The sequence below is a fragment of the Centroberyx gerrardi genome, chromosome 18, assembly GCF_048128805.1.
Source record: "Centroberyx gerrardi isolate f3 chromosome 18, fCenGer3.hap1.cur.20231027, whole genome shotgun sequence".
NCBI classification, from domain to species: domain Eukaryota; kingdom Metazoa; phylum Chordata; class Actinopteri; order Beryciformes; family Berycidae; genus Centroberyx; species Centroberyx gerrardi.
In genome coordinates this window covers 14,691,496-14,712,210 of record NC_136014.1, presented here as the reverse complement: position 1 = coordinate 14,712,210, position 20,715 = coordinate 14,691,496, and the positions used below count along the sequence as shown (strand labels likewise).

General features: G+C 43.6%; 2 protein-coding genes and 1 long non-coding RNA gene across 4 annotated transcripts; 2 read left to right on the top strand and 1 right to left on the bottom strand.

Annotated features, from left to right (window-relative positions):
• Window positions 1-456: 456 nt before the first annotated feature.
• On the bottom strand, window positions 457-4,008 carry LOC144542762 (uncharacterized). The gene is made up of 3 exons (XR_013507450.1): window positions 3,952-4,008; window positions 1,063-3,452; window positions 457-1,024 (listed from the first exon to the last, which is right to left on the bottom strand). It is a non-coding gene; the product is annotated as an uncharacterized LOC144542762 (long non-coding RNA).
• Window positions 3,433-6,905, top strand: LOC139927046 (uncharacterized). Of its 2 annotated transcripts, none has more exons than XM_078289955.1 (2): window positions 3,433-3,506; window positions 5,198-6,905. In XM_078289955.1, the coding sequence occupies exon 2, from the start codon at window positions 5,434-5,436 to the stop codon at window positions 6,595-6,597; it is 1,164 nt and encodes a 387-aa protein (XP_078146081.1). In that variant the 5' UTR covers window positions 3,433-3,506; window positions 5,198-5,433; the 3' UTR covers window positions 6,598-6,905. The 2 variants fall into 2 exon arrangements, with proteins under 2 accessions (XP_078146081.1, XP_071775125.2); XM_071919024.2 differs by lacking the exon at window positions 3,433-3,506 and adding an exon at window positions 4,595-4,712.
• Window positions 6,906-7,973: 1,068 nt separating this feature from the next.
• Window positions 7,974-19,857, top strand: LOC139927050 (adenylate cyclase type 3-like). The gene is made up of 20 exons (XM_071919031.2): window positions 7,974-8,654; window positions 9,556-9,705; window positions 11,264-11,400; window positions 11,542-11,653; window positions 11,923-12,050; window positions 12,488-12,646; window positions 12,755-12,920; window positions 13,876-13,983; window positions 14,280-14,356; window positions 14,929-15,090; window positions 15,403-15,490; window positions 15,847-15,963; window positions 16,921-17,192; window positions 17,335-17,464; window positions 17,711-17,869; window positions 18,118-18,264; window positions 18,897-19,013; window positions 19,156-19,282; window positions 19,392-19,516; window positions 19,672-19,857. Exons 1-20 carry the CDS (start codon window positions 7,974-7,976, stop codon window positions 19,855-19,857), a joined length of 3,348 nt encoding a protein of 1,115 aa, XP_071775132.2.
• Window positions 19,858-20,715: the final 858 nt, after the last annotated feature.

Sequence of the window (20,715 nt, the reverse complement as noted above, 5' to 3'; positions counted from 1 at the left end):
TGTACTTTTGTGTATATGCTATATTCACAAGAAGACAGAGCCTTTCCTGTACTAACTTTTCCCAGTCCATGCCTCAAAGCAGGGGCAGGTGTGCTGAAGACTCATAAGGTCAAATGGGATTTGGGTCAAGTAATCCATTCAAACCTTTAATCAAGCTTGAATGTTGTTTCTGCATTTTTCAAAACTCAAAGACAAAGATTAGGAGTTAGTTTTGATGGCAAAATCAGGACAATCTTGATCCCACTGCAAATTCAGGGCGGATTTAGAGACCATGAAGGGCATTAAATATAACCAAGACAATTTGATGTAACTGGTGAGGATGTGCAGTAAATAGATTATACATATTGAATATAGATTCAAAATTGCATTTAATGTTTTCATTTTATTAAATGAAAACCTTCAAAACAATGTAGCCTATCATACCAATTGCCACCATTACGAGCAAATATTGTGGCTTTCTTAACAGCTAACAGCAAGGAAAATCCCACAACTTCTGCAACTGTGGTCCCCCATGTTCCTCTAAATAAAAAAGACATAAGTGATGCATTGCTAACCACAGTGCATTTGGATTCCCACAACTGTCTGCTGTTGGACAACATGTGATTGGAGCAAAGTGAAACCATTAGATCAAGTAATTTTACTCTCTTGATTTTTTGGTAGTGAATTATTGTGACCACTAGTTTTTATTGCAAACAATCAAACAATAATTCTTCATTTCAACACAAATTAAATCTCACATTCTCTGAGCAATGATACACAAACCTAAAACTCTTCAGTATGCTCCCATACTAACATAAAAATACCTTCCAGATACTTTCCCCAACACAAAATATCACTTTCAGCAGTATTGCATTTTGACTTGCCCACTGTACTTTTGTGGAAAAGCATCACTGCAAAAAATAGCAATATATCCAGAAGGGGGTGCTGTGCTGGAAGAGTACTGAGCAGAAGAACCACAGTTGAATCTCCTAAGATTACTGCATGAGAACTATTATAGTGCCTTGTTTAATTGCCACGGGCCATTCTAAAGGTCAACAGTAATGCTTTATTTTCCGGGTCCACAATTTCCAAGTTAGGTCCAAGTTAGTTAGTAAGTTTTATAAGTTATTTTTGGGATATGTAGAATTATTTATCTTTAATTTATAACCTTACAGGAAGACAGACATAAATTGCCGTTGCCTGTTCAGCTTCCATTTTCTACATAACTACTACATAATTTAATGGTTATTTCTTGGTACTCACCAACTCCACCTCTGAACTCTTCCTCTATTTTCCCTATAAATAGTACATAATGTCATGGTTCTTTCCAGAAAACGTTCTAAGAAATTAATAGTGCCATTCTAGGAAATTATTAGGAAACTGCAGACACATTTTTCAATTCATTTATTCTCAAACTCTAAAAACGTATTTCTTTGATGTAGTGTTTGTTTTGTTTGCTTTTTTGTTGCTTCCATGTAATTTGTTTTCTTCCAACTCTAGCTTGTCACAGTCACACTCACTTTGTCAAGTAGCTACAATAAATGTGAATGATTGAACAGTTCATGCTGAAATACATGGTACAAGGTCCACACGATCTCATACACAGTGCAAGACATAGCTGTAAATGAACCGTAAATGATACGGGAGATGATCAGTACATAATCGTTCAACATTCTATAGAAAATGTCTTGGTAAGAGCTCAGAAATTGGGGATAAAAGCCAACAGGCATTGTGTTCCTGTCCCTTCCTGTCTGATGGGAAAAATGCATAGTTTACATGTAACATGGATTTTTAACACGCGTGTAATACAGAAGCAGAGGACCAATTCACTGTGGCTGCCAGGCAAAGCACAAACCAGATGAAATGATAATTTATGTATTTATTGTTGTTGTCTATTTTATAGTCATTCTTAGATTGTCACACATGTATGTCTGTTGTCTAATCATGTGGACTCTGGGCAGACAAGTGACCACTGTGGTGTAGTGAATTGAGAACCTAATGAAATATAAAGTATGCAAGATCTATTCCAGACAGCATGGCAAATGTGATTGTAAGATTTCCAGCTAGTTCTGTAAATGTCATTGGTTTCTCTAGTGTTCTCAGTCTTTCCAGGCCACTGACTACCAGTGAAACCACAGCAGCACCCAGCACCCCCAGTGTCCCCACTTTCCCCAGAGCAGCTGTCCATAGCGCTGCCCCTCCGAGCAGTGCTGACCCTACAGTTGTTATACCTAGCACCAACGCACCTAGTACAGCACCCTCCACTGATGTCTCCAAGTATGCGGGCAAAAGAAGAAGATCAAATACGAGTCTAGCTGCTGCCTCCCAGGATGGGAAACATGTCACTCCTCCTGCAAGAATCAGAATTGTAAAAGTGCTCATCTTCCCCAGTGAGACAAAGCCACCCGATCCCAAAAGTGCCCCAAGACTACACCATATAATCGCATCTGACGAAGAACGGCTTGCCATTACCACAGAAACCCCTGCCACCACAGCGCCCCCTAACAGCCCCCCCACACAGCCCACCACCCCTATCACATGGCATGCTGGGAGAATGAGTCTCAGGGCAACTGATGATGTCACAGCAGCCCCCACTGCAACCCTCCCAGCCACTTCAGGCCCCAAACCAACCGCAGCCACTGTCCCCACAGCAGCTCCCAGCAGCCCCGCAGACAGGACCCCCACCCACAGGACAGACTTCAGCATCAGCGCCACCTCTGCTTCTGATTCAGGTTCAGCTTGTGACGCAGCCCCAAAACCAGCCACAAATCCTCCCAGCACTGCAAGCATAGGAAACACCCAGGACAGGAAATTAAGGGCAGTGTAGTATGGCACATATCCAAGTGCAGTCCATAGGTTTTTGAACATTACAACACGTAGCAAGATCAGGAATATATATAATATCATAAGCATCACTCTGAGACCTGCTAGACACAGCAAAGCTCCTCCCTTTGACTTTTCAAGGTGTGCTCCTTCCGCCATTCCAAAGACCACACCCACAAGGTTTCCAGTAAATTCCACGCCCAGCATTACCATAAACTGTGAAGAATCAATGTGCTTCACCCATTGTCCCACAGTCAGTCTCTGGTTCTGGAACGACATGATTAAGTAGCCGACAAGCAACAAGGCAGTAACTGTTACCAAGAGCCCAGACACACCGAATGACAATGCTGTTTGTAGTTCTGCTCCTATCAAAAGTCCAGCTCCGATGGCACCAAGTGTCATCATAGGTCCAGATGCAGTGGATAAAGCACCCGTAACCAGGCCTGCTGATGTGGTCAAAGTAGCTACACCAGTTGCCAAAGAAAGGAGTATTGCGGCTGTGCCAGCTGTGCCAATAACACCGGCCACCTTGACCACCGCTGGATGGAGACCATCTGCAGTCAGGATGGATGAAGCCTCATGAGCCGTAACTGCAGCACTTCCAAAGGCAAAACCACTCAGCAAAGATATCAGTACAGTGTTCAGTGTTCCTGTAAATGTAAAAGAAAAACCAAAAGTTATCCAAGTGAAAGAAGTTTGACTGGGTAAGCTAGAGTCTTCTTGGAAATCAAGACAGTCAACACATGAAAAGCAGCCAGTCTAACCGGCTTTGCTTACTATTTTGGATTTGCTACTCTGTTCAGGAATTTCCCTTGTCTGTTTTGTTGCACCAACTGACAAACCCCTGTTGTTATAATCTTTAAAGACAATGTGGTATTTACAGAAAACACTGGAAACTTTACTAAGTAAACCCAATAATACAAAAATAAACACCCGGTGTGTCTGCGTTACTCAGTAAGTTTATAGTGACCTTATTATATTAATAATCTTCTTTGGTATCACTATAATATCCCTACAATATTCCTGTAGGGACTTATAGTCTATTGTATTTTTACTGTGATATTTGTATAGTATCTATCCAAAATGTACTACAGAATTACCACAGCTCTATTGTAAAAGTAATAGCAGAAAATTACACTTTTTACTTACCTTGATGTGTAGAGCGGTCCATGGCAGCTCTGTGATTTCTATTTGATCAGATAAGGCCACCGACATAAAATGATTGGCAGAGCAGAGCAAATGCATAGTGTAACTACAAACAAACACACCCAGTAGGAGGTTCAGTACATTGCTGGGACTAGGTAAAGTCAAGGGGTTTCTAGCATTGCAAACGGGGTAAACCTTATTTTATAACTAACTGTCACACTTGGTATGGCTTATAAAATGCATTGTAACATTAATACAGTTTTTTACTAAATATTTATGGATACACTACACATTCCCCCCACCGATTCATTCACCAATATGAATGAAGGTGAAACCAAATAGACTCAAAAATGCATCATCTGTGCAGTCCTTCCAGCTCATATACAAGTCCATAACATCATAACTCAGTGAACATATGATTTGAGACTGCTCTTTGTTCTGTGTTCTTGAGATCAAAACTAAATTTGGGTTATAATGTGAATAGGGTTTACCCCGTTTGCAATGCTAGAAACCCCTTGACTATATAGTCCCAGCAATGTACTGTACCTTCTACTGGGTGTGTTTATTCTGTAAAGTTATATGAATAGAACTTACAATGTTATTTACTTACTTTACAGAATAAAGACCTAGGCTGTAACACTGATACCCTCATGAGTCTTTACTGACACACGTGGGTTAAATGTGACATCAAACAGGGAAAGGAGGAGCTTGAGAAGACTGAGGAGTGAGGAAGCCACAAGAGGCAATGGCAGAGACAAGCCTGGGTAAGATCCCATCAGAAATACACCTAAAACATGGGCACAGGGAAACATAAACTTGTGATGTTTAACATAACTGTCAGATTTTCATGTTTCCATGCAGCTGCTATTATTTGATACACTGAAAGAGAACATAGTGGAATCTCAACAAGCTCTGCAGGTTTCAGCATGTCATGGAGTTGGTGTAAAATTAATAAGTGCATAGAGATGTCAAAAGTAGCAATTATACTTGCAAAGAATCAGTTTTACAGACAAAGTTTCAAGGTGGGTTTTCATGGCAATTAACTGACGCTCTGTTGAAATGTTTGTTGATCTTTTCGGTTCAGATAGACTTCCTGGTTTTAAGTTTCAGCATGGAGCGTGCATGGAAGTAGTTTCACTTTCCTCTTAAAGTGACAGGAGCAGTTATGGGGAACTGCAAAATAGATCTATGAATACTAGAATATACTAGACTATAATCCTCTCTTTTTCCTTATCTCTCCCCCTCCAAGGTGTTTTTGGTGTGGTGAAGGCGATCCTAGGAAGTGCAGCAGCAGCGTTTGCCTTTGGAGAAGCTGTATTAGTTGCAGTTAAGCCCACGCTGACTGAAGACGGCCCGCTGCTGACCGCTGCAGCCCTAGCTGCTGAGCGAGTGGGCTCCAGAGGAGTCGGGGTGGTGACGGCATGCCTCCTATTCACCTCAGCGCTCATTTCCCTAGGAAGCGGCTTCCTCCTTGCTGCCGTGGTGATGAAGCTGCTGACCAGGGTTCAAGACAGGAGGTCGTGGCTAGCGGAGGCCGCAGCAGGAGCCTCTATCGTAGTGGGTGCTGTCGCAACTGGAACGTTTGGGGGCGTCATTCCAGCATGGGTCTCCATCACAGCCCAATGCATTATGGTCCTTGTAGTGTATTCATACTCCAATATCAACGAGATGACCACAGCTCTGTTAATCATCTTCACCACTTTCTACCTCAGCGTCATGTACGGACAGATGGGCGTCATAACCGGGCTGTTCACCATGGGTTTGACCATTTCTTTCCTCTGCGCCCTGCGGAAAGCCCTGACAGAGAGGGCGACACAAAGGCCCAACACTAACAACAGCGGCCGCCTGTTGGAGAGGATGCTGCTCTACTCTATTGTGGTGGCAATGCTGGGATTTCCAATAGGTTTAGGCTCAGGTGAAGGAGAAGAAGGAGAAGGAGGGGCAGAGGCGAAGGTGGCTTTGATGCTGGAGTCGGTCCTCTGGGTGGGGTTCCTGTCTGCAGGGCTGCTGGGAGCTGGCCTGGGAACAGTGGCTATGGTCGGGCTGGGGCCAGAGGGGGCAGGGAGGGTGGCTGTGGCCGCTGCTGTAACATCATCAGTTGCCCTGAGAGCCATTCTCCCAGCATGCTCTATTCTAGGAGCCCGGGGCAGCGTGGGGGGATTGTTAGGGGCGGCTACAGCTGCAGGAATCTCACTCGGGGCTGCGAGCGTCGCAGTAAAAGCGGAGTTCAGGGCTAGAAACACCACTTTAGCAGTTTTAGGTTCAGTTGTTGTCGGTGCAGTTCTGGCCACCAGAGGTCTAGCGCTGACAACGATTATACTGACACCGACGGAACTCATAACAGTCACCCTTGTTGCAGTAGGGGCGTTCATCCTGGGTGCACCGAAGAGCCCGTTCCACACTAAGGTGAATCTACAAGGGGGCCTTCTCACGGGGCCAAACCTAATTAGAGGAATCGGCATGGAGACGGTCACCGCAGCAGCAGCACCTCTTGGAGCCGGGGCACTGGGGGCTGCAGCGTTGGGTACCGCAGCTCTGGGGAGACTGGGGACTGTGGGAGTTCTGGCGACTGTAATGTTGGCTGTGGGAAAGACTCTGAGTGGCATGGTTGGAAAATCACCACCAACAACAAGTGAACACAGAGACTGATCGATGGCTGAGTTGAGATCTTCTACTGGTGTCAGTCACCAGCATGCCTTAACATGTAGCCGAACACTAAAGAACAGTGATGATGTGTGTGTGCTTGCATACCTGCAAATGGACATTGCAACACATTAAATAATGCTGCTTGAATGTGAGCTGGACTGTAACAAAAACAAATCTGTGATATCCTTTTAAATCTTCTGATTTTCATTTGTGTTTCAACAGGCATTTACCGTTCTCTCAGCTGATAATCACGTCAGAAACATTGATTATTGTTGTCACCGCTGTTGAATAAAAGAGATGAAAAACATGAACCAAGCCAATGTTGTTGTATTTGTACATTATTTCCTGGGGGATATAGGAGAAACTGGACTGATTACAATTACAGTAAGCTGCAAAGGACCAGTGAGTAAAATAAATCATTACTTATGCAGAGTAAAAGAGCTTTGAAGATGTAGAGTGGCTTTAACTTTCCCTTTAGCTTTTCTTCTTCACCTCTTCACAGCATTGTTTCGACCTTTCCCAAGACATGATTGCAATCTGGCAGTGACTTTGGTTTCATCTTAGCAACAGTAACAGAGGTCTTGCTATTTGGGAAAAGGGGGAGGGGAGAAGGAAGGAGGAGTGGGAGGAGAGAGAGAGAGAGAGAGAGAATGAGAGACAGACAGAGAGAGACAGAGAGAGAAGGAGCATCTTTGTAGAGAATGAATACTGTTGTGTAGGCATATTCTTATCATGGTTGAAAGGAAATTGTATTTATACTTCAAAATGTCAAAATGTGGTGTTCTTCAGCTTTTATAGATTAACTCATATCTGTCTCACTGGGAAGATGTATGCAACTGGATACCCACCTGTGGCACAAGGTTTTGTTGATCAGCCATGGCAGCACACAGGACTTCAGCTAAGAGGATGCAAGAAGTTTTTCCATGGAAACGGAACAGTAGCACCGAGACTGTAACTGTCTAGGAGGCTCTGACCATCGGATTCAATTTTAAGGTGTTAAATGGAATTATAATCATAAACAGAAACATGATAATGATTTCTAAAGGTAAGAGAGTTTTTATGGTGGATATATGGTGAGAGAGATAGTTGAAACAGTATTTGATGATTATGTTACTTTCTAATAGGTGCCACTTGACTCGCCTGGAATTTCATTTCGTTGCCTTGAAATTACACCGTGTCTCTGATTTGGATGGATGACACTTTCCACAGCTGTGGCAGTTTCATCATGTCATTAACCCCAAAAGGAATCATAATGATGGGACACCCTACGGATTCTCTAGAGTGAGGATCTCGGCATTCTGTGCACTTTGGGAACAGTGCCTTCATCTTTTGTACACCAGTATTATATGAATCAAGTGGATTACCTTTCCTGAACCAACATGTCTCTGAACCGGGTGCACACAACAGACACTGGAAATTCTGCAGAGTATTCTGCAGAATATTCAGTACCGGGTCCCAGTGATCCGGGTCACGAAGCGGGTCGGAGGCATGAAGTAGCGGTGCTCCAGTCGGGCTGCTGCCGCTGCCTGCCGCGCTCAATGCGCCTCACCTTCACGCCCGAATCCCTGGAGCGGCTCTACCAGATCTACTTCCGCCGCCAGCGCCAAGAGACCCTCCTGGTGTTGGTGATGTTTGCCGCTCTTTTCAACAGCTACATCATCGTCATGTGCGCGGTGATGTATACCGAGGACAAACTGGCAATGGTGGTGGTCGCAGCAGTGGGGCTGGCCGCGGATATTGTGCTGTACGTGCTGTGCCGGTTGCGGAAGCTCCCCGCGTCACCGGTCTCCCGCGGAGCAGTACCATACATACTGTGGCTGATGATAGCCGTCCATGTTTTATGTTACATGCACCTGAACTACCAGCGTTTCCCCCAGGCCAGTGACTCCGTGGGCTGGCAGGCCTTTTTCAGTTTCTCCTGCTTTCTAACACTGCCGCTGAACCTGGTGCCCCTCCTCCTTCTAACGGCCTTCTCCTGCGGGATACACACCTTGGCTCTGGGGGTGGCTGTTGCTCAAAGGTTCCAGGACAACCTGCAGGGGCACATGTTGGTGAGACAGGTAAAAAGCCTTCAGGGGTGTGCTGCATGCAAATGACAATGCACCTGCAACCCTCAACAAAAGGATGAAAGAGGCCCAAGTCAAGGTGTAACAGGTGTTAACACAGGAGTGGGGAGCAATGGGGAGGGGAGGCAACCTGAGTGGGAGAAAGTTAAGTGAGGGAAAGGGGTAAGCATGACATTACATGTGCCTGCAGCCTATTGTAGGGAATGAGTGACATTCATTAGCACTTAGTCCCTAAGTGGAGGTGTGAGAGGCGGAGCTTATACACACAGCTGGTCCAGGTGAAAGGGTTCAATGTATGTAGAAAGGACACCAGGGGACAGAGACAATTTGAATAGCCAAGGGCATACTTGACTGTGTTCCTCTTTTTCACCACATTTATGTATCTCTGATCCATCTTGAAGCAATATATACATTCAATAGAGGATTTACATTTCACCATGCAAACCTCCATGTGTGTTATACTCCTAGCTGTTTTGGGTTGTTTTCATTGATAGTTGCTACAGGCAAAAAGCTAGCCACCTAGTGAGTTGGTTAGGCAGGCCTTTTTTAGGTTTATCAATACGAAACAGAGCACAGTATAACGCAAACATAGAAAAATACGCAGAATTTGGGTAGCTTTGCCATAGTTTGAGTTAAAGCAATGTGACTACAGCCAGGTGAGGCAGCCATTATGGTGGCTGACAGTTCATGAACTTATATGGCGTTATGGCATGCATCATAAAAGTGAAAACATTTTACCAAAGTGAGAAACTGCTTTCTTTCAAGAAGCTTGTAGAGTGGTTACACAGTGGGTATATAATGACTAGGCCTATAAGAACAAACTACCCATTATTCAGCACTGTGGCACCAACCCACAACCCCCGCCCGTCCTCTCTTCCTCTCTCCTTCTCTCCAGCTCATAGCCAATGTGATGCTGTACCTCTGCTCAGCCACTGTCGGGGTGTTGTCATTCTACATGGCCGACAGGAAGTACAGGACGGCTTTCTTGGAAGCGCGTCAGTCCCTTGAGGTCAAACTCACCCTGGAGGAGCAGAGTACCCAGCAGGTAAGTAGGGCAGGCACACACACACACACACACACACACACACGTACACAAATGCACACAGGGTCACACCTACACCTTGCTTAATAAGCCCATACACTAAAGTTCTGATACTTGTGGGTCCTCATATCTAGGACAAACACACACACACACACACACACACACACACACATACACACACATAAACCCATAGGTACACCTGTTATGTGACTTGTGAGCTGGAACACCCAGTGCTGCCTAATTACGGTGTGTTTTGCTCAGCTCCGGGCTAATAGGCTGATTAGAGAGACTGTTGTTATCACCGGTGGAGCCATCGTTAGCGACGTGCCACACTGCGGTCAGCTTAAGCTCTGTGACTATAGGAAGCCTGACCTGAACTGTGCAATGAGCAATGGCTAGAGGGCCAAGCATTGTGGAATTGATATGATTAGATATTTTTAAAGCATTTTTGGGGGAAATTTTGCTGAATTTTCCATCATCTTCTTGCCTTTATAGCACTTTATTGCATGTCCTATTTGTGTTTTCCCATCCTTTTAATGCACTTAGCTCAGAGCTCCAGTAGACTGATGCACAGACTTTGCAGGACTACACTTCCTTTCCTGTCTTTCAGTCCATTTTCAAATTTCCCCTCCCCTGTTGATTTTTGTTTTATTCTCTTGAGTCAGAAGCTTGTTATCTTCTCCTCGTTGGCCATCATGTTTTTCGTCATAGTTTGCGTTTTCATTCATTCATTTATTACTTGCCAGTCGTCTCTCTATCTCTCTCTCCAGCCACTCTATCATTCTTCTATAATGAGCACATTGTGCTGCGGTTCATTTGCTGATGGGCCAATCTTGTTAATTGACTATCATGTATCATCTGGCTCTCCCAGATGTGAGGCTGAACGGTGAAGGATTACATTAATAAAAGAAACGTAAGGAAACAGTATGGGTTCCAGCCAGGGACAAAGTCAGTTCACTTGATACAGCATTCCTCTACAGTTATTTTATAGTATGTTGAATATGGCATTTTCTCATGCCAACAGTTTGTCAAAATTTGAAAGTGCAAGCTGCAAATCCATAATTAATTGTGAATTCAGAGTTAATGTTTCCCAGCCCTGTCTCCAACCTCTTCCTTCGCCAACACCAAGTGGAATATTCTTGGAATATTCTTGTGTAAAGCCTTGATTTTACTGTTTATCCCTCCATTTCACCATGCTCCATCCTGTCTGTCTGTGCATGTTGTTTCTGACGGTGACTATTTGTGGAACAAACAGAGCAGACCCATGAGAGTTGTTAAGGGAGGGAGGGGAAAAGAGATAGAAATTGAGAGCTAGAGAGAGAGAATTCCCAGAATGCCCTGGCATTGGGGGCTGCTACAAGACAGGTACAACCAGCCAGTCAGAACACATCTGACGGCTTGACGGCATCTTGTGAGAGCTGCTGGGATCCGCTTGCTGCCTCAGTCTCACACTTGTGTACACACAGACACGAAAACACAGACACACACCTTATTCTTCCCTACGTCTGTAATAAATTAACACAGCTAAACTCGCACTGTCCCTGACTGTGTCTCCATGTAGGAGGAGTTGTTGTTGTCCATCCTGCCCAAACACATAGCCGACGAGATGCTGCAGGGCATGAAGAAGCAGGCCAATCAGAGCGAGGTCCAGCATCAGCAGTTCAACACCATGTACATGTACCGCCACGAAAACGTCAGGTCAGAACCTCACAATCAGCTTTTTCAAAAGTTGGAACGAACTTTCAAAGGTGCTAGTTGTGATTGGCAACATGACAGGAAGGTTTTTACAGCTTCAGTGATGTTAAATGTTACGTTTCACCCTCCAACCTTCTGTTCCAGTATCCTGTTTGCTGACATCGTGGGCTTCACCCAGCTGTCGTCAGCCTGCAGTGCCCAGGAGCTGGTAAAGCTGCTTAATGAACTGTTTGCCCGCTTCGATAAACTGGCAGCTGTGAGTGTCTCTGTTCTATTCTATTCTATTCTATTCTGTTCTATTCTATTCTGTTCTATTCTATTCTATCACTTCCAATGTGTTAAACCTCAGGATATGATTACTGGTCATGTTTTGTTTTAATGTATTTTATATGACTTTTTTCCAATGCTTATGTTTTTAAGAACTTCAGCAAAATCAGCTGTTGAAACTCAAGGTATTCTGGATGTATTACTTTGATACACTCAATGTAAGTGCTCCTCTGCTCTTGCTCTGTCCTGTTCTTGCAGGAACATCACCAGCTGAGGATTAAGATCCTGGGAGACTGCTACTATTGTATCTGTGGTCTTCCTGACTACAGAGAAGACCATGCTGCCTGCTCCATTTTGATGGGCCTAGCCATGGTAGAGGCCATCTCGTAAGTAAAGATAATATAGTAATAATAACTTTTTCTATATGGCACTTTTCTAAGACAAATGTTATTGTATGGCACGTTTATAAGACAAAGTTCACTAATGGATTCACCATCAAGACACAAAAGAAGAAGAGGATGAAGGAAAGGAGGAAGGGAAGACGAGGGAGGGAATGCAGAGGACATTTGTGCAGTCAGCAATTAAAAAACAAAAGCATGAGGAGAAGGAAGACTAGATAAGTCAGGCTGCATTGCATCTCATACCAAAGTTGAACATGAGGAACATGGAGGAGGATGGAGAGATAGGCCTGAGGAAGATGAGGGAACAGATGCAGTGTTTAGCAGAAGATGTGAAAGATGATGTGAAAGAACATGCAGTAGGTGTGGGCTCAGACTGACTTCAGAGATACAACAGAGATCCCCTGCTCTCCCTCTCCCTCCAGGTATGTGCGAGAGAAGACGAGGACGGAGGTGGACATGCGCGTGGGCGTTCACACAGGCACAGTGCTGGGAGGGGTGCTGGGTCAGAAGAGGTGGCAGTTTGACGTCTGGTCCACGGACGTCACCGTAGCCAATAAGATGGAGTCTGGAGGGATTCCTGGGTAAGAGGACGATACCGGTTACTTACTGTCACGGCCATCAATCACTTTCTTTCTCCTCATGTGTACGTGTGTGTGTATTTGTTTTCAATATGTTTGTGTGTTTCATAGGAGAGTGCATATCTCCCAGAGCACGATGGAGTGTCTTCATGGAGAGTTTGAATTGGAGCCGGGGAATGGAGGAGACAGGTGTGAGTACCTGCTGGAGAAAGGCATTGACACTTACTTGGTTCGAGTGCCTAAACGGACGACCCATGGAAACGGGCTCAATGGGAATGTGAGTGGCTTGTAGCTTCATGTAACTCTCTCAACTTTTAATGATACATTTTTCTTGTTCCTATCTGTCTTTTGTCTTTTCTTTTTTTTTCTTTTTTTTAGCATTAAAACACAAGGAAAATGCTTGTGTTATCAAGAACCCATCTAGACTAGTCAGTGCATATAGCATGTTATAAGATACAGTGTACTGTATAATGATAGAACTACCTGCAGCTACTCAAAAGATCACTTTCAATTTGAAAAAGACATTACCAGATGTCCTTGTCAATTGGAAACCATAATACAGCATTGCAAAAGAGCAGTTAACATTTTACTTTTATAAATAGCTTCCTTGTTCTTTCCAGGCAATCATTTTATTAACTGGCAGACAAAAGTGTTGCTTGAATCAAAAGAACAAAATACCTGAAATTCATGTACGTTGAACATTATTCTGAAAAACTCAGTAAGCTGGCATTTCCTGTTTTTACTTCCACCAAGGAGGACATGTTTCTGTCTGTCAGCAGGATATCTAAAAAATGTATGAATGGATTTACATGAAATTTAGTGGACAGATAGGCCTTGGGCCAAGGATCTAGGATTTCCACCATTAGAAGATTACAATTTTGTAGCCATAATTATGAAACAAATGGAGATAGACTTGATTCCAAATCCTGAGGGTCGGTTTGCAGGGTCAAGTAATCTATTTGACTTCAAATTAAGTGATAAGAATGATGGTTTTGGGTGTAACAGCAAGTTGGAGAATTGTTCAGCATTGGTGGAGGTTTGCCCTCTCCCAGTGCCTTCTAGCTTTACAGTAGCTGAGCATAACATGACCATTCAAACTCACTAAAAGCCATATATTCGCTAAATCATCTCTGATTTCTCTTTAATGTGTCACTCAGTCTGTCTCTCATTACACCTTTGTATCTTTCTTTGTCTCATTTTAACTGACATTTTCTCCCCCTCTCGTCCCTCAGAAACCAGGCACACTGTCCAATCGAAATTCAAACCAGTTGATTAACACTACAGCAACCAATGGGAACGCTGGCTCACCCCGGACCTCGCCCACTGAGTCTAAACAAGAGGTAGATCATGATAGAGGTGTAGGACTTTATAATTCATTGTCAACCATAAACCTGGGTCCAAAGTTAACTTTTACCCCACAGACACAAGCCTACATACAATATGCACACATGGCTAAAGAATGCTTTGCTAGTGCACTCACCCCCCTACCCAGATACACACACATACACACACATTAGGACCACAGATAAATCCTCAATGCCATTAAATACACAGCCATTCTTCCAACAATTCCATCAGTACGCTTCTTGATAATCTTACCTTCTCTGTGATCTCTGTTGCCTTGGTGACCTCTCAGAGGATTAAGATGGTTGAGGAACGAGAGATCAACAGACGGCTGCACCAGGAGCTGCTGGAGAGAGAAAACCAGGAGATGTAAGAAAAGGAGATAGAGATGTGAAGAGCAGAATGAATAGAGCTTTAGAAGAATAAACTGAGAGTTAATGTCTGAACTTGCAAGATCCAGATGACTCACAAGGTTAGCTGAGATTACCTTAGACCAATTTACTTTTTTTTCAGAGAGCATTTTTTAACTCTTTGATCTGATTTTTAGGGGCAATTTTGTTGAATTGTGAAATAAAACATTTGCATATTGGCAAACAAACACTCAATTTGTACCGCTAAGATTTGTTTTGACTCCTTTTCCACTGCTGGAAACTCATTTTTTTTATCGAAAACTGCTCCATTTTTCTCACCCAGATTGAAACTGAAAACAATCGCTCGGTCATAGGCTCCCATGAATCACAGTGGTCCACAGGGGACAGCAGTCGCATTCATGCATGAATATTTTGACAAAAAAGAGTGAACAGGGTATTTCATAGGCATTTTAGCCCCAAGCCCCTGTTAATTTCTCACCCTGCCATAGACTGAAGACAATTTAAGATTTGTACACTTGCTTCCACAAACACTCTTTTCCCTATTGCAACATCTCTCTCTCTTTCTCACAGTATGAAGGAGCATCAGGTCAACCCTGTATCACTCTATTTTGTGGATGGGGAGCTGGAGAAACGCTACTCCTCAGAGAAGGAGAGGCGAAGCGGAGTGGCCTTCTGCTGTTGCTGCATAGTGCTCCTCTTCATCACAGCAATGGAGGTGCTCATAGACCCACTGTGAGTTTAAGCACATTACAGTGCATACTTCACACTACTACTACATCCTTTATAATAGACACCAGATATGAAAGTCAGACGCATGCGGACATTGCAGTGCTCACAAGGCCGTGTGAGTTTATACTGTCAAGTGTTGTGAAAATGGCAACGTCGGACACATACACTCTATTAACTGTGCTGCTAGTGCAAGTGCATACTACTGTGTACACATACTACACACAAGAATATTACATGCAGTACATTTTCTACAGTGCATTGTATAGTGTCCATGGTGTGTGGGAAGTTGACCAAGGGTGTTTCTCCCTGTTTCAGGCTGAGTGTGAACTACGTGACTCTCGCCATAGGAGAGGTGCTGCTGCTCATCCTCACAGTCTGCTCTCTTGCTGCTGTCTTCCCCAGGGTGAGAACGCATAGAAATGATGTCTGTGTTTCAGTGTTTCACAACCTTTTTCGCAGATGGTCTCTAAAAACAAAGGGATTCACACACAGAAAGGGGAACTCTGATACTGAGCAAGTTTTATTTTCCCTTATCATTTGGGCTTTGAAATTCTCTGTAAAATTTTGTTATAAAGTTAGCATTGACGGGTAAAAGTTCTAGTTGGACATATAGAAATATGGCAATTGTTTATTATCATCATGAGTACTTTTGACCTGCTGACTGTACTTGGAGAACTATTGTCTTACATATATGGCTGAAGGCTACTTGAGTAAATTATTTTTGATGTTGATAATGACATGGATGCTTGTTTGACACAGATGTTCTCCAAGAGGCTGGTGTCTTTCTCAGTGTGGATTGATCGGACACGCTGGGCGAGAAACACATGGGCCATGGCAGCAATCTTCGTTCTTACCATGGCTGAGATCGCTGATATGGTATGACTGTCACACACTCTGTTTGTGTGTGTGTGTGTGTGTGTGTGTGTGTGTATGTGCATCTTTCCATTTGTGTGTTTCCACTTTGTCCTCATCAAACTATCAGTGCCTTTTATGTGTCTGACTACCTGTTCCCAGTGGGAACAGGTACAGAGCTTTAGTTGTCTGTCTCGCTGCCTGCTGGCTCATTTGTCACGGCCCCACAGGAGCAGCCTGTTCCACACACTGCTGCCTTTTTAGTCTGGCAGGAATAGAGGATACTGAAGTGAACACTTATTTTTCCGTCAGAGTCATCATATGGACAACAAGGTGACAGTCACACAATGCTAACTCTTGAAAAACAACCATATATACATGAATAGGTTTGACATGCATAACTATTCCAGAGGTGTTGTCCTTATGTATATATTCTCAATAGGAATATTCCCACCTCAAAACATACACCAAACAGTAACTAACATTGTTATAAATCTTTTCTTGTGGTTTTGTAATTGCTACAAGAGCCAACATGACAACAACAAGGTTATGCACTAACAACGGCAAGAGATTAGTGCCAGCAGAGATTGTATTTGAATTGCATTAATTTGAATTTGCTGTTCTCAAACTGAAATGTTGACTTGAATTGAAAAATGCAAATTGAATGCAATAGCTTGAAACTCAATATGATTATTATTGAATTTTACTTGTAACTACAATTTCAAATTCAGTTTTCCAAATTCAAATTCAGTTTTCTTAATTCAGATTCAGCTTTGTGACACACACATCCGGGCACAGGGGACTTTTGTTCCCCGAGTGTCGACTGGAAGGCGGCCGCCTCCTCCAAGGCTGCCGACAGTGGCCTCGCCCCAGTCTTCATTTAGCCAACCACAACCTAGTACTGTGCTTATAGAAGATGTTGATGTAACTCATTCCCTCCCAACTTATTCACTTATTCTATCACTCCATCTGATGTTGCAGTTGAGTTGTGTCCCTCCGTCCCTGCGGGTCTTCAACACCACCTCTGGTCCTATGCTGGAGTCACTAGGGGACCAAGGCTGTGCAGACAATCCCAAGCACTACAGCTTCATGGCGGTGATGTCACTAATAGCAACCACCATGCTGGTGCAGGTCAGCCACCTGATCAAACTAGGGCTTATGGTGATGGTTGTCACAGCAACTGGCGCCGTCAATATCTACAGCTGGCGGGACATCTATGACCTGTATGATTTCATACGGTTCGCCAGCTACAGGTGAGAAATGCATATTACAGATCAATGAAAAATGACTTTTTTACCTACTTAGATAATTCTCCACATCATAATGTACACCTATTTAGCAATAAATGCCAAAAAATTTACAAAAAATGTACTTTCTTGAATGTTTATATCAAAGTCCCATTACTTTTACATCCTGGAAATCTCTCTGTCTCTCTCTCTCCAGAACAACCATAGTGCCCTCCAAGTACCTGATGACAATGATGATCATCGTCATGATGATTAGCTTCTACTACTTTGCCCGCCATGTGAGTCACGCTCTCCTCCACACCCACACTGTATCACACTTCACTGACCCGCAGCCTGTCGGTGACAGCCTCACAAACCTTTCAAAATCACTACAAAAGGCATAATGCAATTCTCATTTTCCATAATGGCATGTATTTCTCCCCAAATATCTTACTAATATCTTATATGGAACTAACTTTCATCCTTTTCATGCTCTGTCTTTCAAACACACACACACACACACACACACACACACACACGTGTAGGTGGAGCGTCAGTCTCGGAAGTTGTTCCTGTGGAAGATTGGAGTGCATGACCAGAAGGAGAGGGTGTTTGAGATGAGGCGCTGGAACGAAGCGCTGGTTACCAACATGCTGCCTGAGCATGTGGCCAAACACTTCTTGGGCTCCAAGAAGAGAGATGAGGTGTGTGTGTGTGTGCGTGTGTGTGTGTCTGTGTAAACATGCATATTTATCTGAGTATGGGGGTAGTGAGTGGAGAAAAGGGAAGGACATGAGCGAGAGTGAGAACTGAAAAAAGGAGTGAGGAAAGTAAAAGTGGGTCTATGGTACTATTACTGCAACTAGAAAGAAAAACAGATAGCTTTATATCAAAGAAAGAATGAGCTAAGGAAAGAGGAAACTAAAAACAAGTGTCAACTTGTCATTCCTAGGAGCTGTACAGCCAGTCATATGATGAGATAGGTGTGATGTTTGCCTCCATCCCCAACTTTTCTGACTTCTACACCGAAGAGAGCATCAACAACGGAGGCATCGAGTGTCTCCGTATTCTCAATGAGATCATCTCCGACTTTGACAGCGTGAGTCACAGCAGAGTGTTTGTATCTGTGAGAGAGATGTTGCTATTATCGGGGTGGCGCGGGTCAGTCTGCGAGTCAGTTGGTTAGAATTGGTTGGAATCTGTAAACCCTTCACGCTTCCAGATAATCTTTACTGACCGACCACTGGTCCCGACCAAGCCTTAGATCTGGGTTTCCCCCTCTGATTGGGTGTAAATTGGCCTGATAATCCTCTAGTGTGTCCCCATCCTAAGGAGACATCTCACAACAAATCGAAACACCTCAAAAACTCACCAACTCCCACACCCACCCCCTCATACACACCCGAAACACATGCACACACACACACACACACAACAGAAGTGACTATATCAAACTCTATAGTCCCGAAAGCCCACACAAGTACAACTGACATTTAAGACAAGCAATCAGACTCTTTTCCCTTCATACGTATTGCATTCCACAGCCAAACACTCATAGATCTGACAGTATAATTTCTGAGAGAAAACTTCATATACTCCACCCTAAGGTGCACAGAAGCCTTTCCTTTCAGCATTGCCACAGAGTCTGTAGGACCTCTGCTCCTCACCATGTTTGAGAGAGAGAGAGAGACACTTCCAGAGTGTCTAACTGGTTTCAACTTTCTCCACCAGTTATTAGACAGGGACGAGTTCCGCTGCATCACCAAGATCAAGACCATAGGAAGCACCTACATGGCTGCCTCAGGTGTCACACCAGAGAGCAACACTAACGGATACAGCAACCGCAAGGTGGGATACTATAATAGCATCTATCTTAAATATATACTTTTTTCTGTCTGTTGTACCGCGTAACACTCTATGCTGCTGCTGCTAATGCTAATGATGATGATGATGATAATGATGATGATGACTACATATTGTCTTTACCCAGCCAGAGGACCAGTCACTGATAGAGCGCTGGCAGCACCTTGCTGACCTGGCAGACTTTGCCCTGGCCATGAAAGTCACCCTCGGCAACCTCAACAAACAGTCCTTCAACAACTTTATGCTCCGTATCGGTCAGTGAGTGTGTATGTGTGTGTGTGTGTGTGTGCAGACATGCATGTGTACATGAGTGGGTACGTGTGCATGCATGTGTGTTGATGTTTCCATGTTTATCTCCTTCAGGTCTGAATAAGGGGGGAGTGCTGGCTGGAGTGATCGGGGCTCGTAAACCTCACTATGACATCTGGGGCAACACAGTCAATGTGGCCAGCAGAATGGAGTCTACTGGGGTGATGGGGAACATCCAGGTAACACACACATGCAAGCACATACACACACAGATACACAAGCACATACAAAAACACTTTAACTTCTCTATATTGTTTTAACCGTTTTTTTCTGTTCTCGTTTTCAACTTCCTTCCTTATTGACTCTGTGGTGTTTTGTTCTGCTCTGCCCCCAGGTGGTGGAGGACTGCTCTAACATCCTGAAGGAGTACGGCTTCCGCTTTGTCCGAAGAGGGCCCATATTTGTCAAAGGGAAAGGGGAGCTGCTCACTTTCTTCATGAAAGGCAAAGACAAGCCCAGTAGCAACGGAACGGCTCCGATGACCACCACCCTTCCACACCAAGTGGCGGACCGCTCTTGACTCTTTTCACCTGCTGGAACGTCATTAACACAAGGACAGATCGATGAGCGCAGGATGTACACTCCATTTCTCTCAGATATATATTTACATAGATCTTACCTGTCATAAGCTCTGTAGCAATATAAACCATGTGGAACTAGACAAACATACACAAAATAAATCTCTAAAACTATCATAAGCATTATAGGAGTAAAATACAAAGTTTTCGCCAACAAAGGGATTCAAGTACAGAAACTTTTATTTTGCATATGTGCACATAATTCAGGAATATAGGCAAATGTCTCACAGAGCTCCTGCATCAGATATGTAACTTTGCACTTGATTCACAGAGTGCTGTTGGACTCACTAGCTTGGACCGGACAGATATATTAACTTCTATTCCATATTCTATTGTTTTCAATACCTTGAGCTCAGGTTGTGTAAAATAATGCAGCTTTGTAATTCCGTTTTATTTATACTGTCTTGATTAAAGATGTTTTCACTAAATAATTTGATTTTTTATTATTTTTTATCCTAACCATCTGGTTGATTTGAGTTGCAATATCTACCCTCTAGGTGTCAGTGTTGCCCTTCATGTATATCGGTTCATCGTGCGTCAGTATAATTGGGTTTCCACATTATGCAAGTATAGTTAGGTGAGAAATTCATATTTTGTTCACAGGTATTAAACTAAAAAGGTTGCATTTCATGAAGATGAAGTGAGTGTGCTTGCTGAGCTTAAAAAGTCGAAGGATTATTGAATGGTTAATATATTTGTAAAAGCATAGGCCTGTAACTTGAATAGAAAAGAATGTTGTTGGACGGGGGGTCTATAGAGTGTATCTCTGCAGACTGCCATGCGTTTTATTTTGCAGGACA

Excerpts from the sequence above, each read along its gene's own strand:
- LOC139927050 (XM_071919031.2), top strand. The coding sequence starts at position 7,974 with ATGTCTCTGAACCGGGTGCACACAACAGACACTGGAAATTCTGCAGAG. Across the intron at positions 11,654-11,922 it reads GCTTCGATAAACTGGCAGCT|GAACATCACCAGCTGAGGAT; the intron begins GTGAGTGTCTCT and ends CTGTTCTTGCAG. Across the intron at positions 17,870-18,117 it reads GCTCCAAGAAGAGAGATGAG|GAGCTGTACAGCCAGTCATA; the intron begins GTGTGTGTGTGT and ends TGTCATTCCTAG.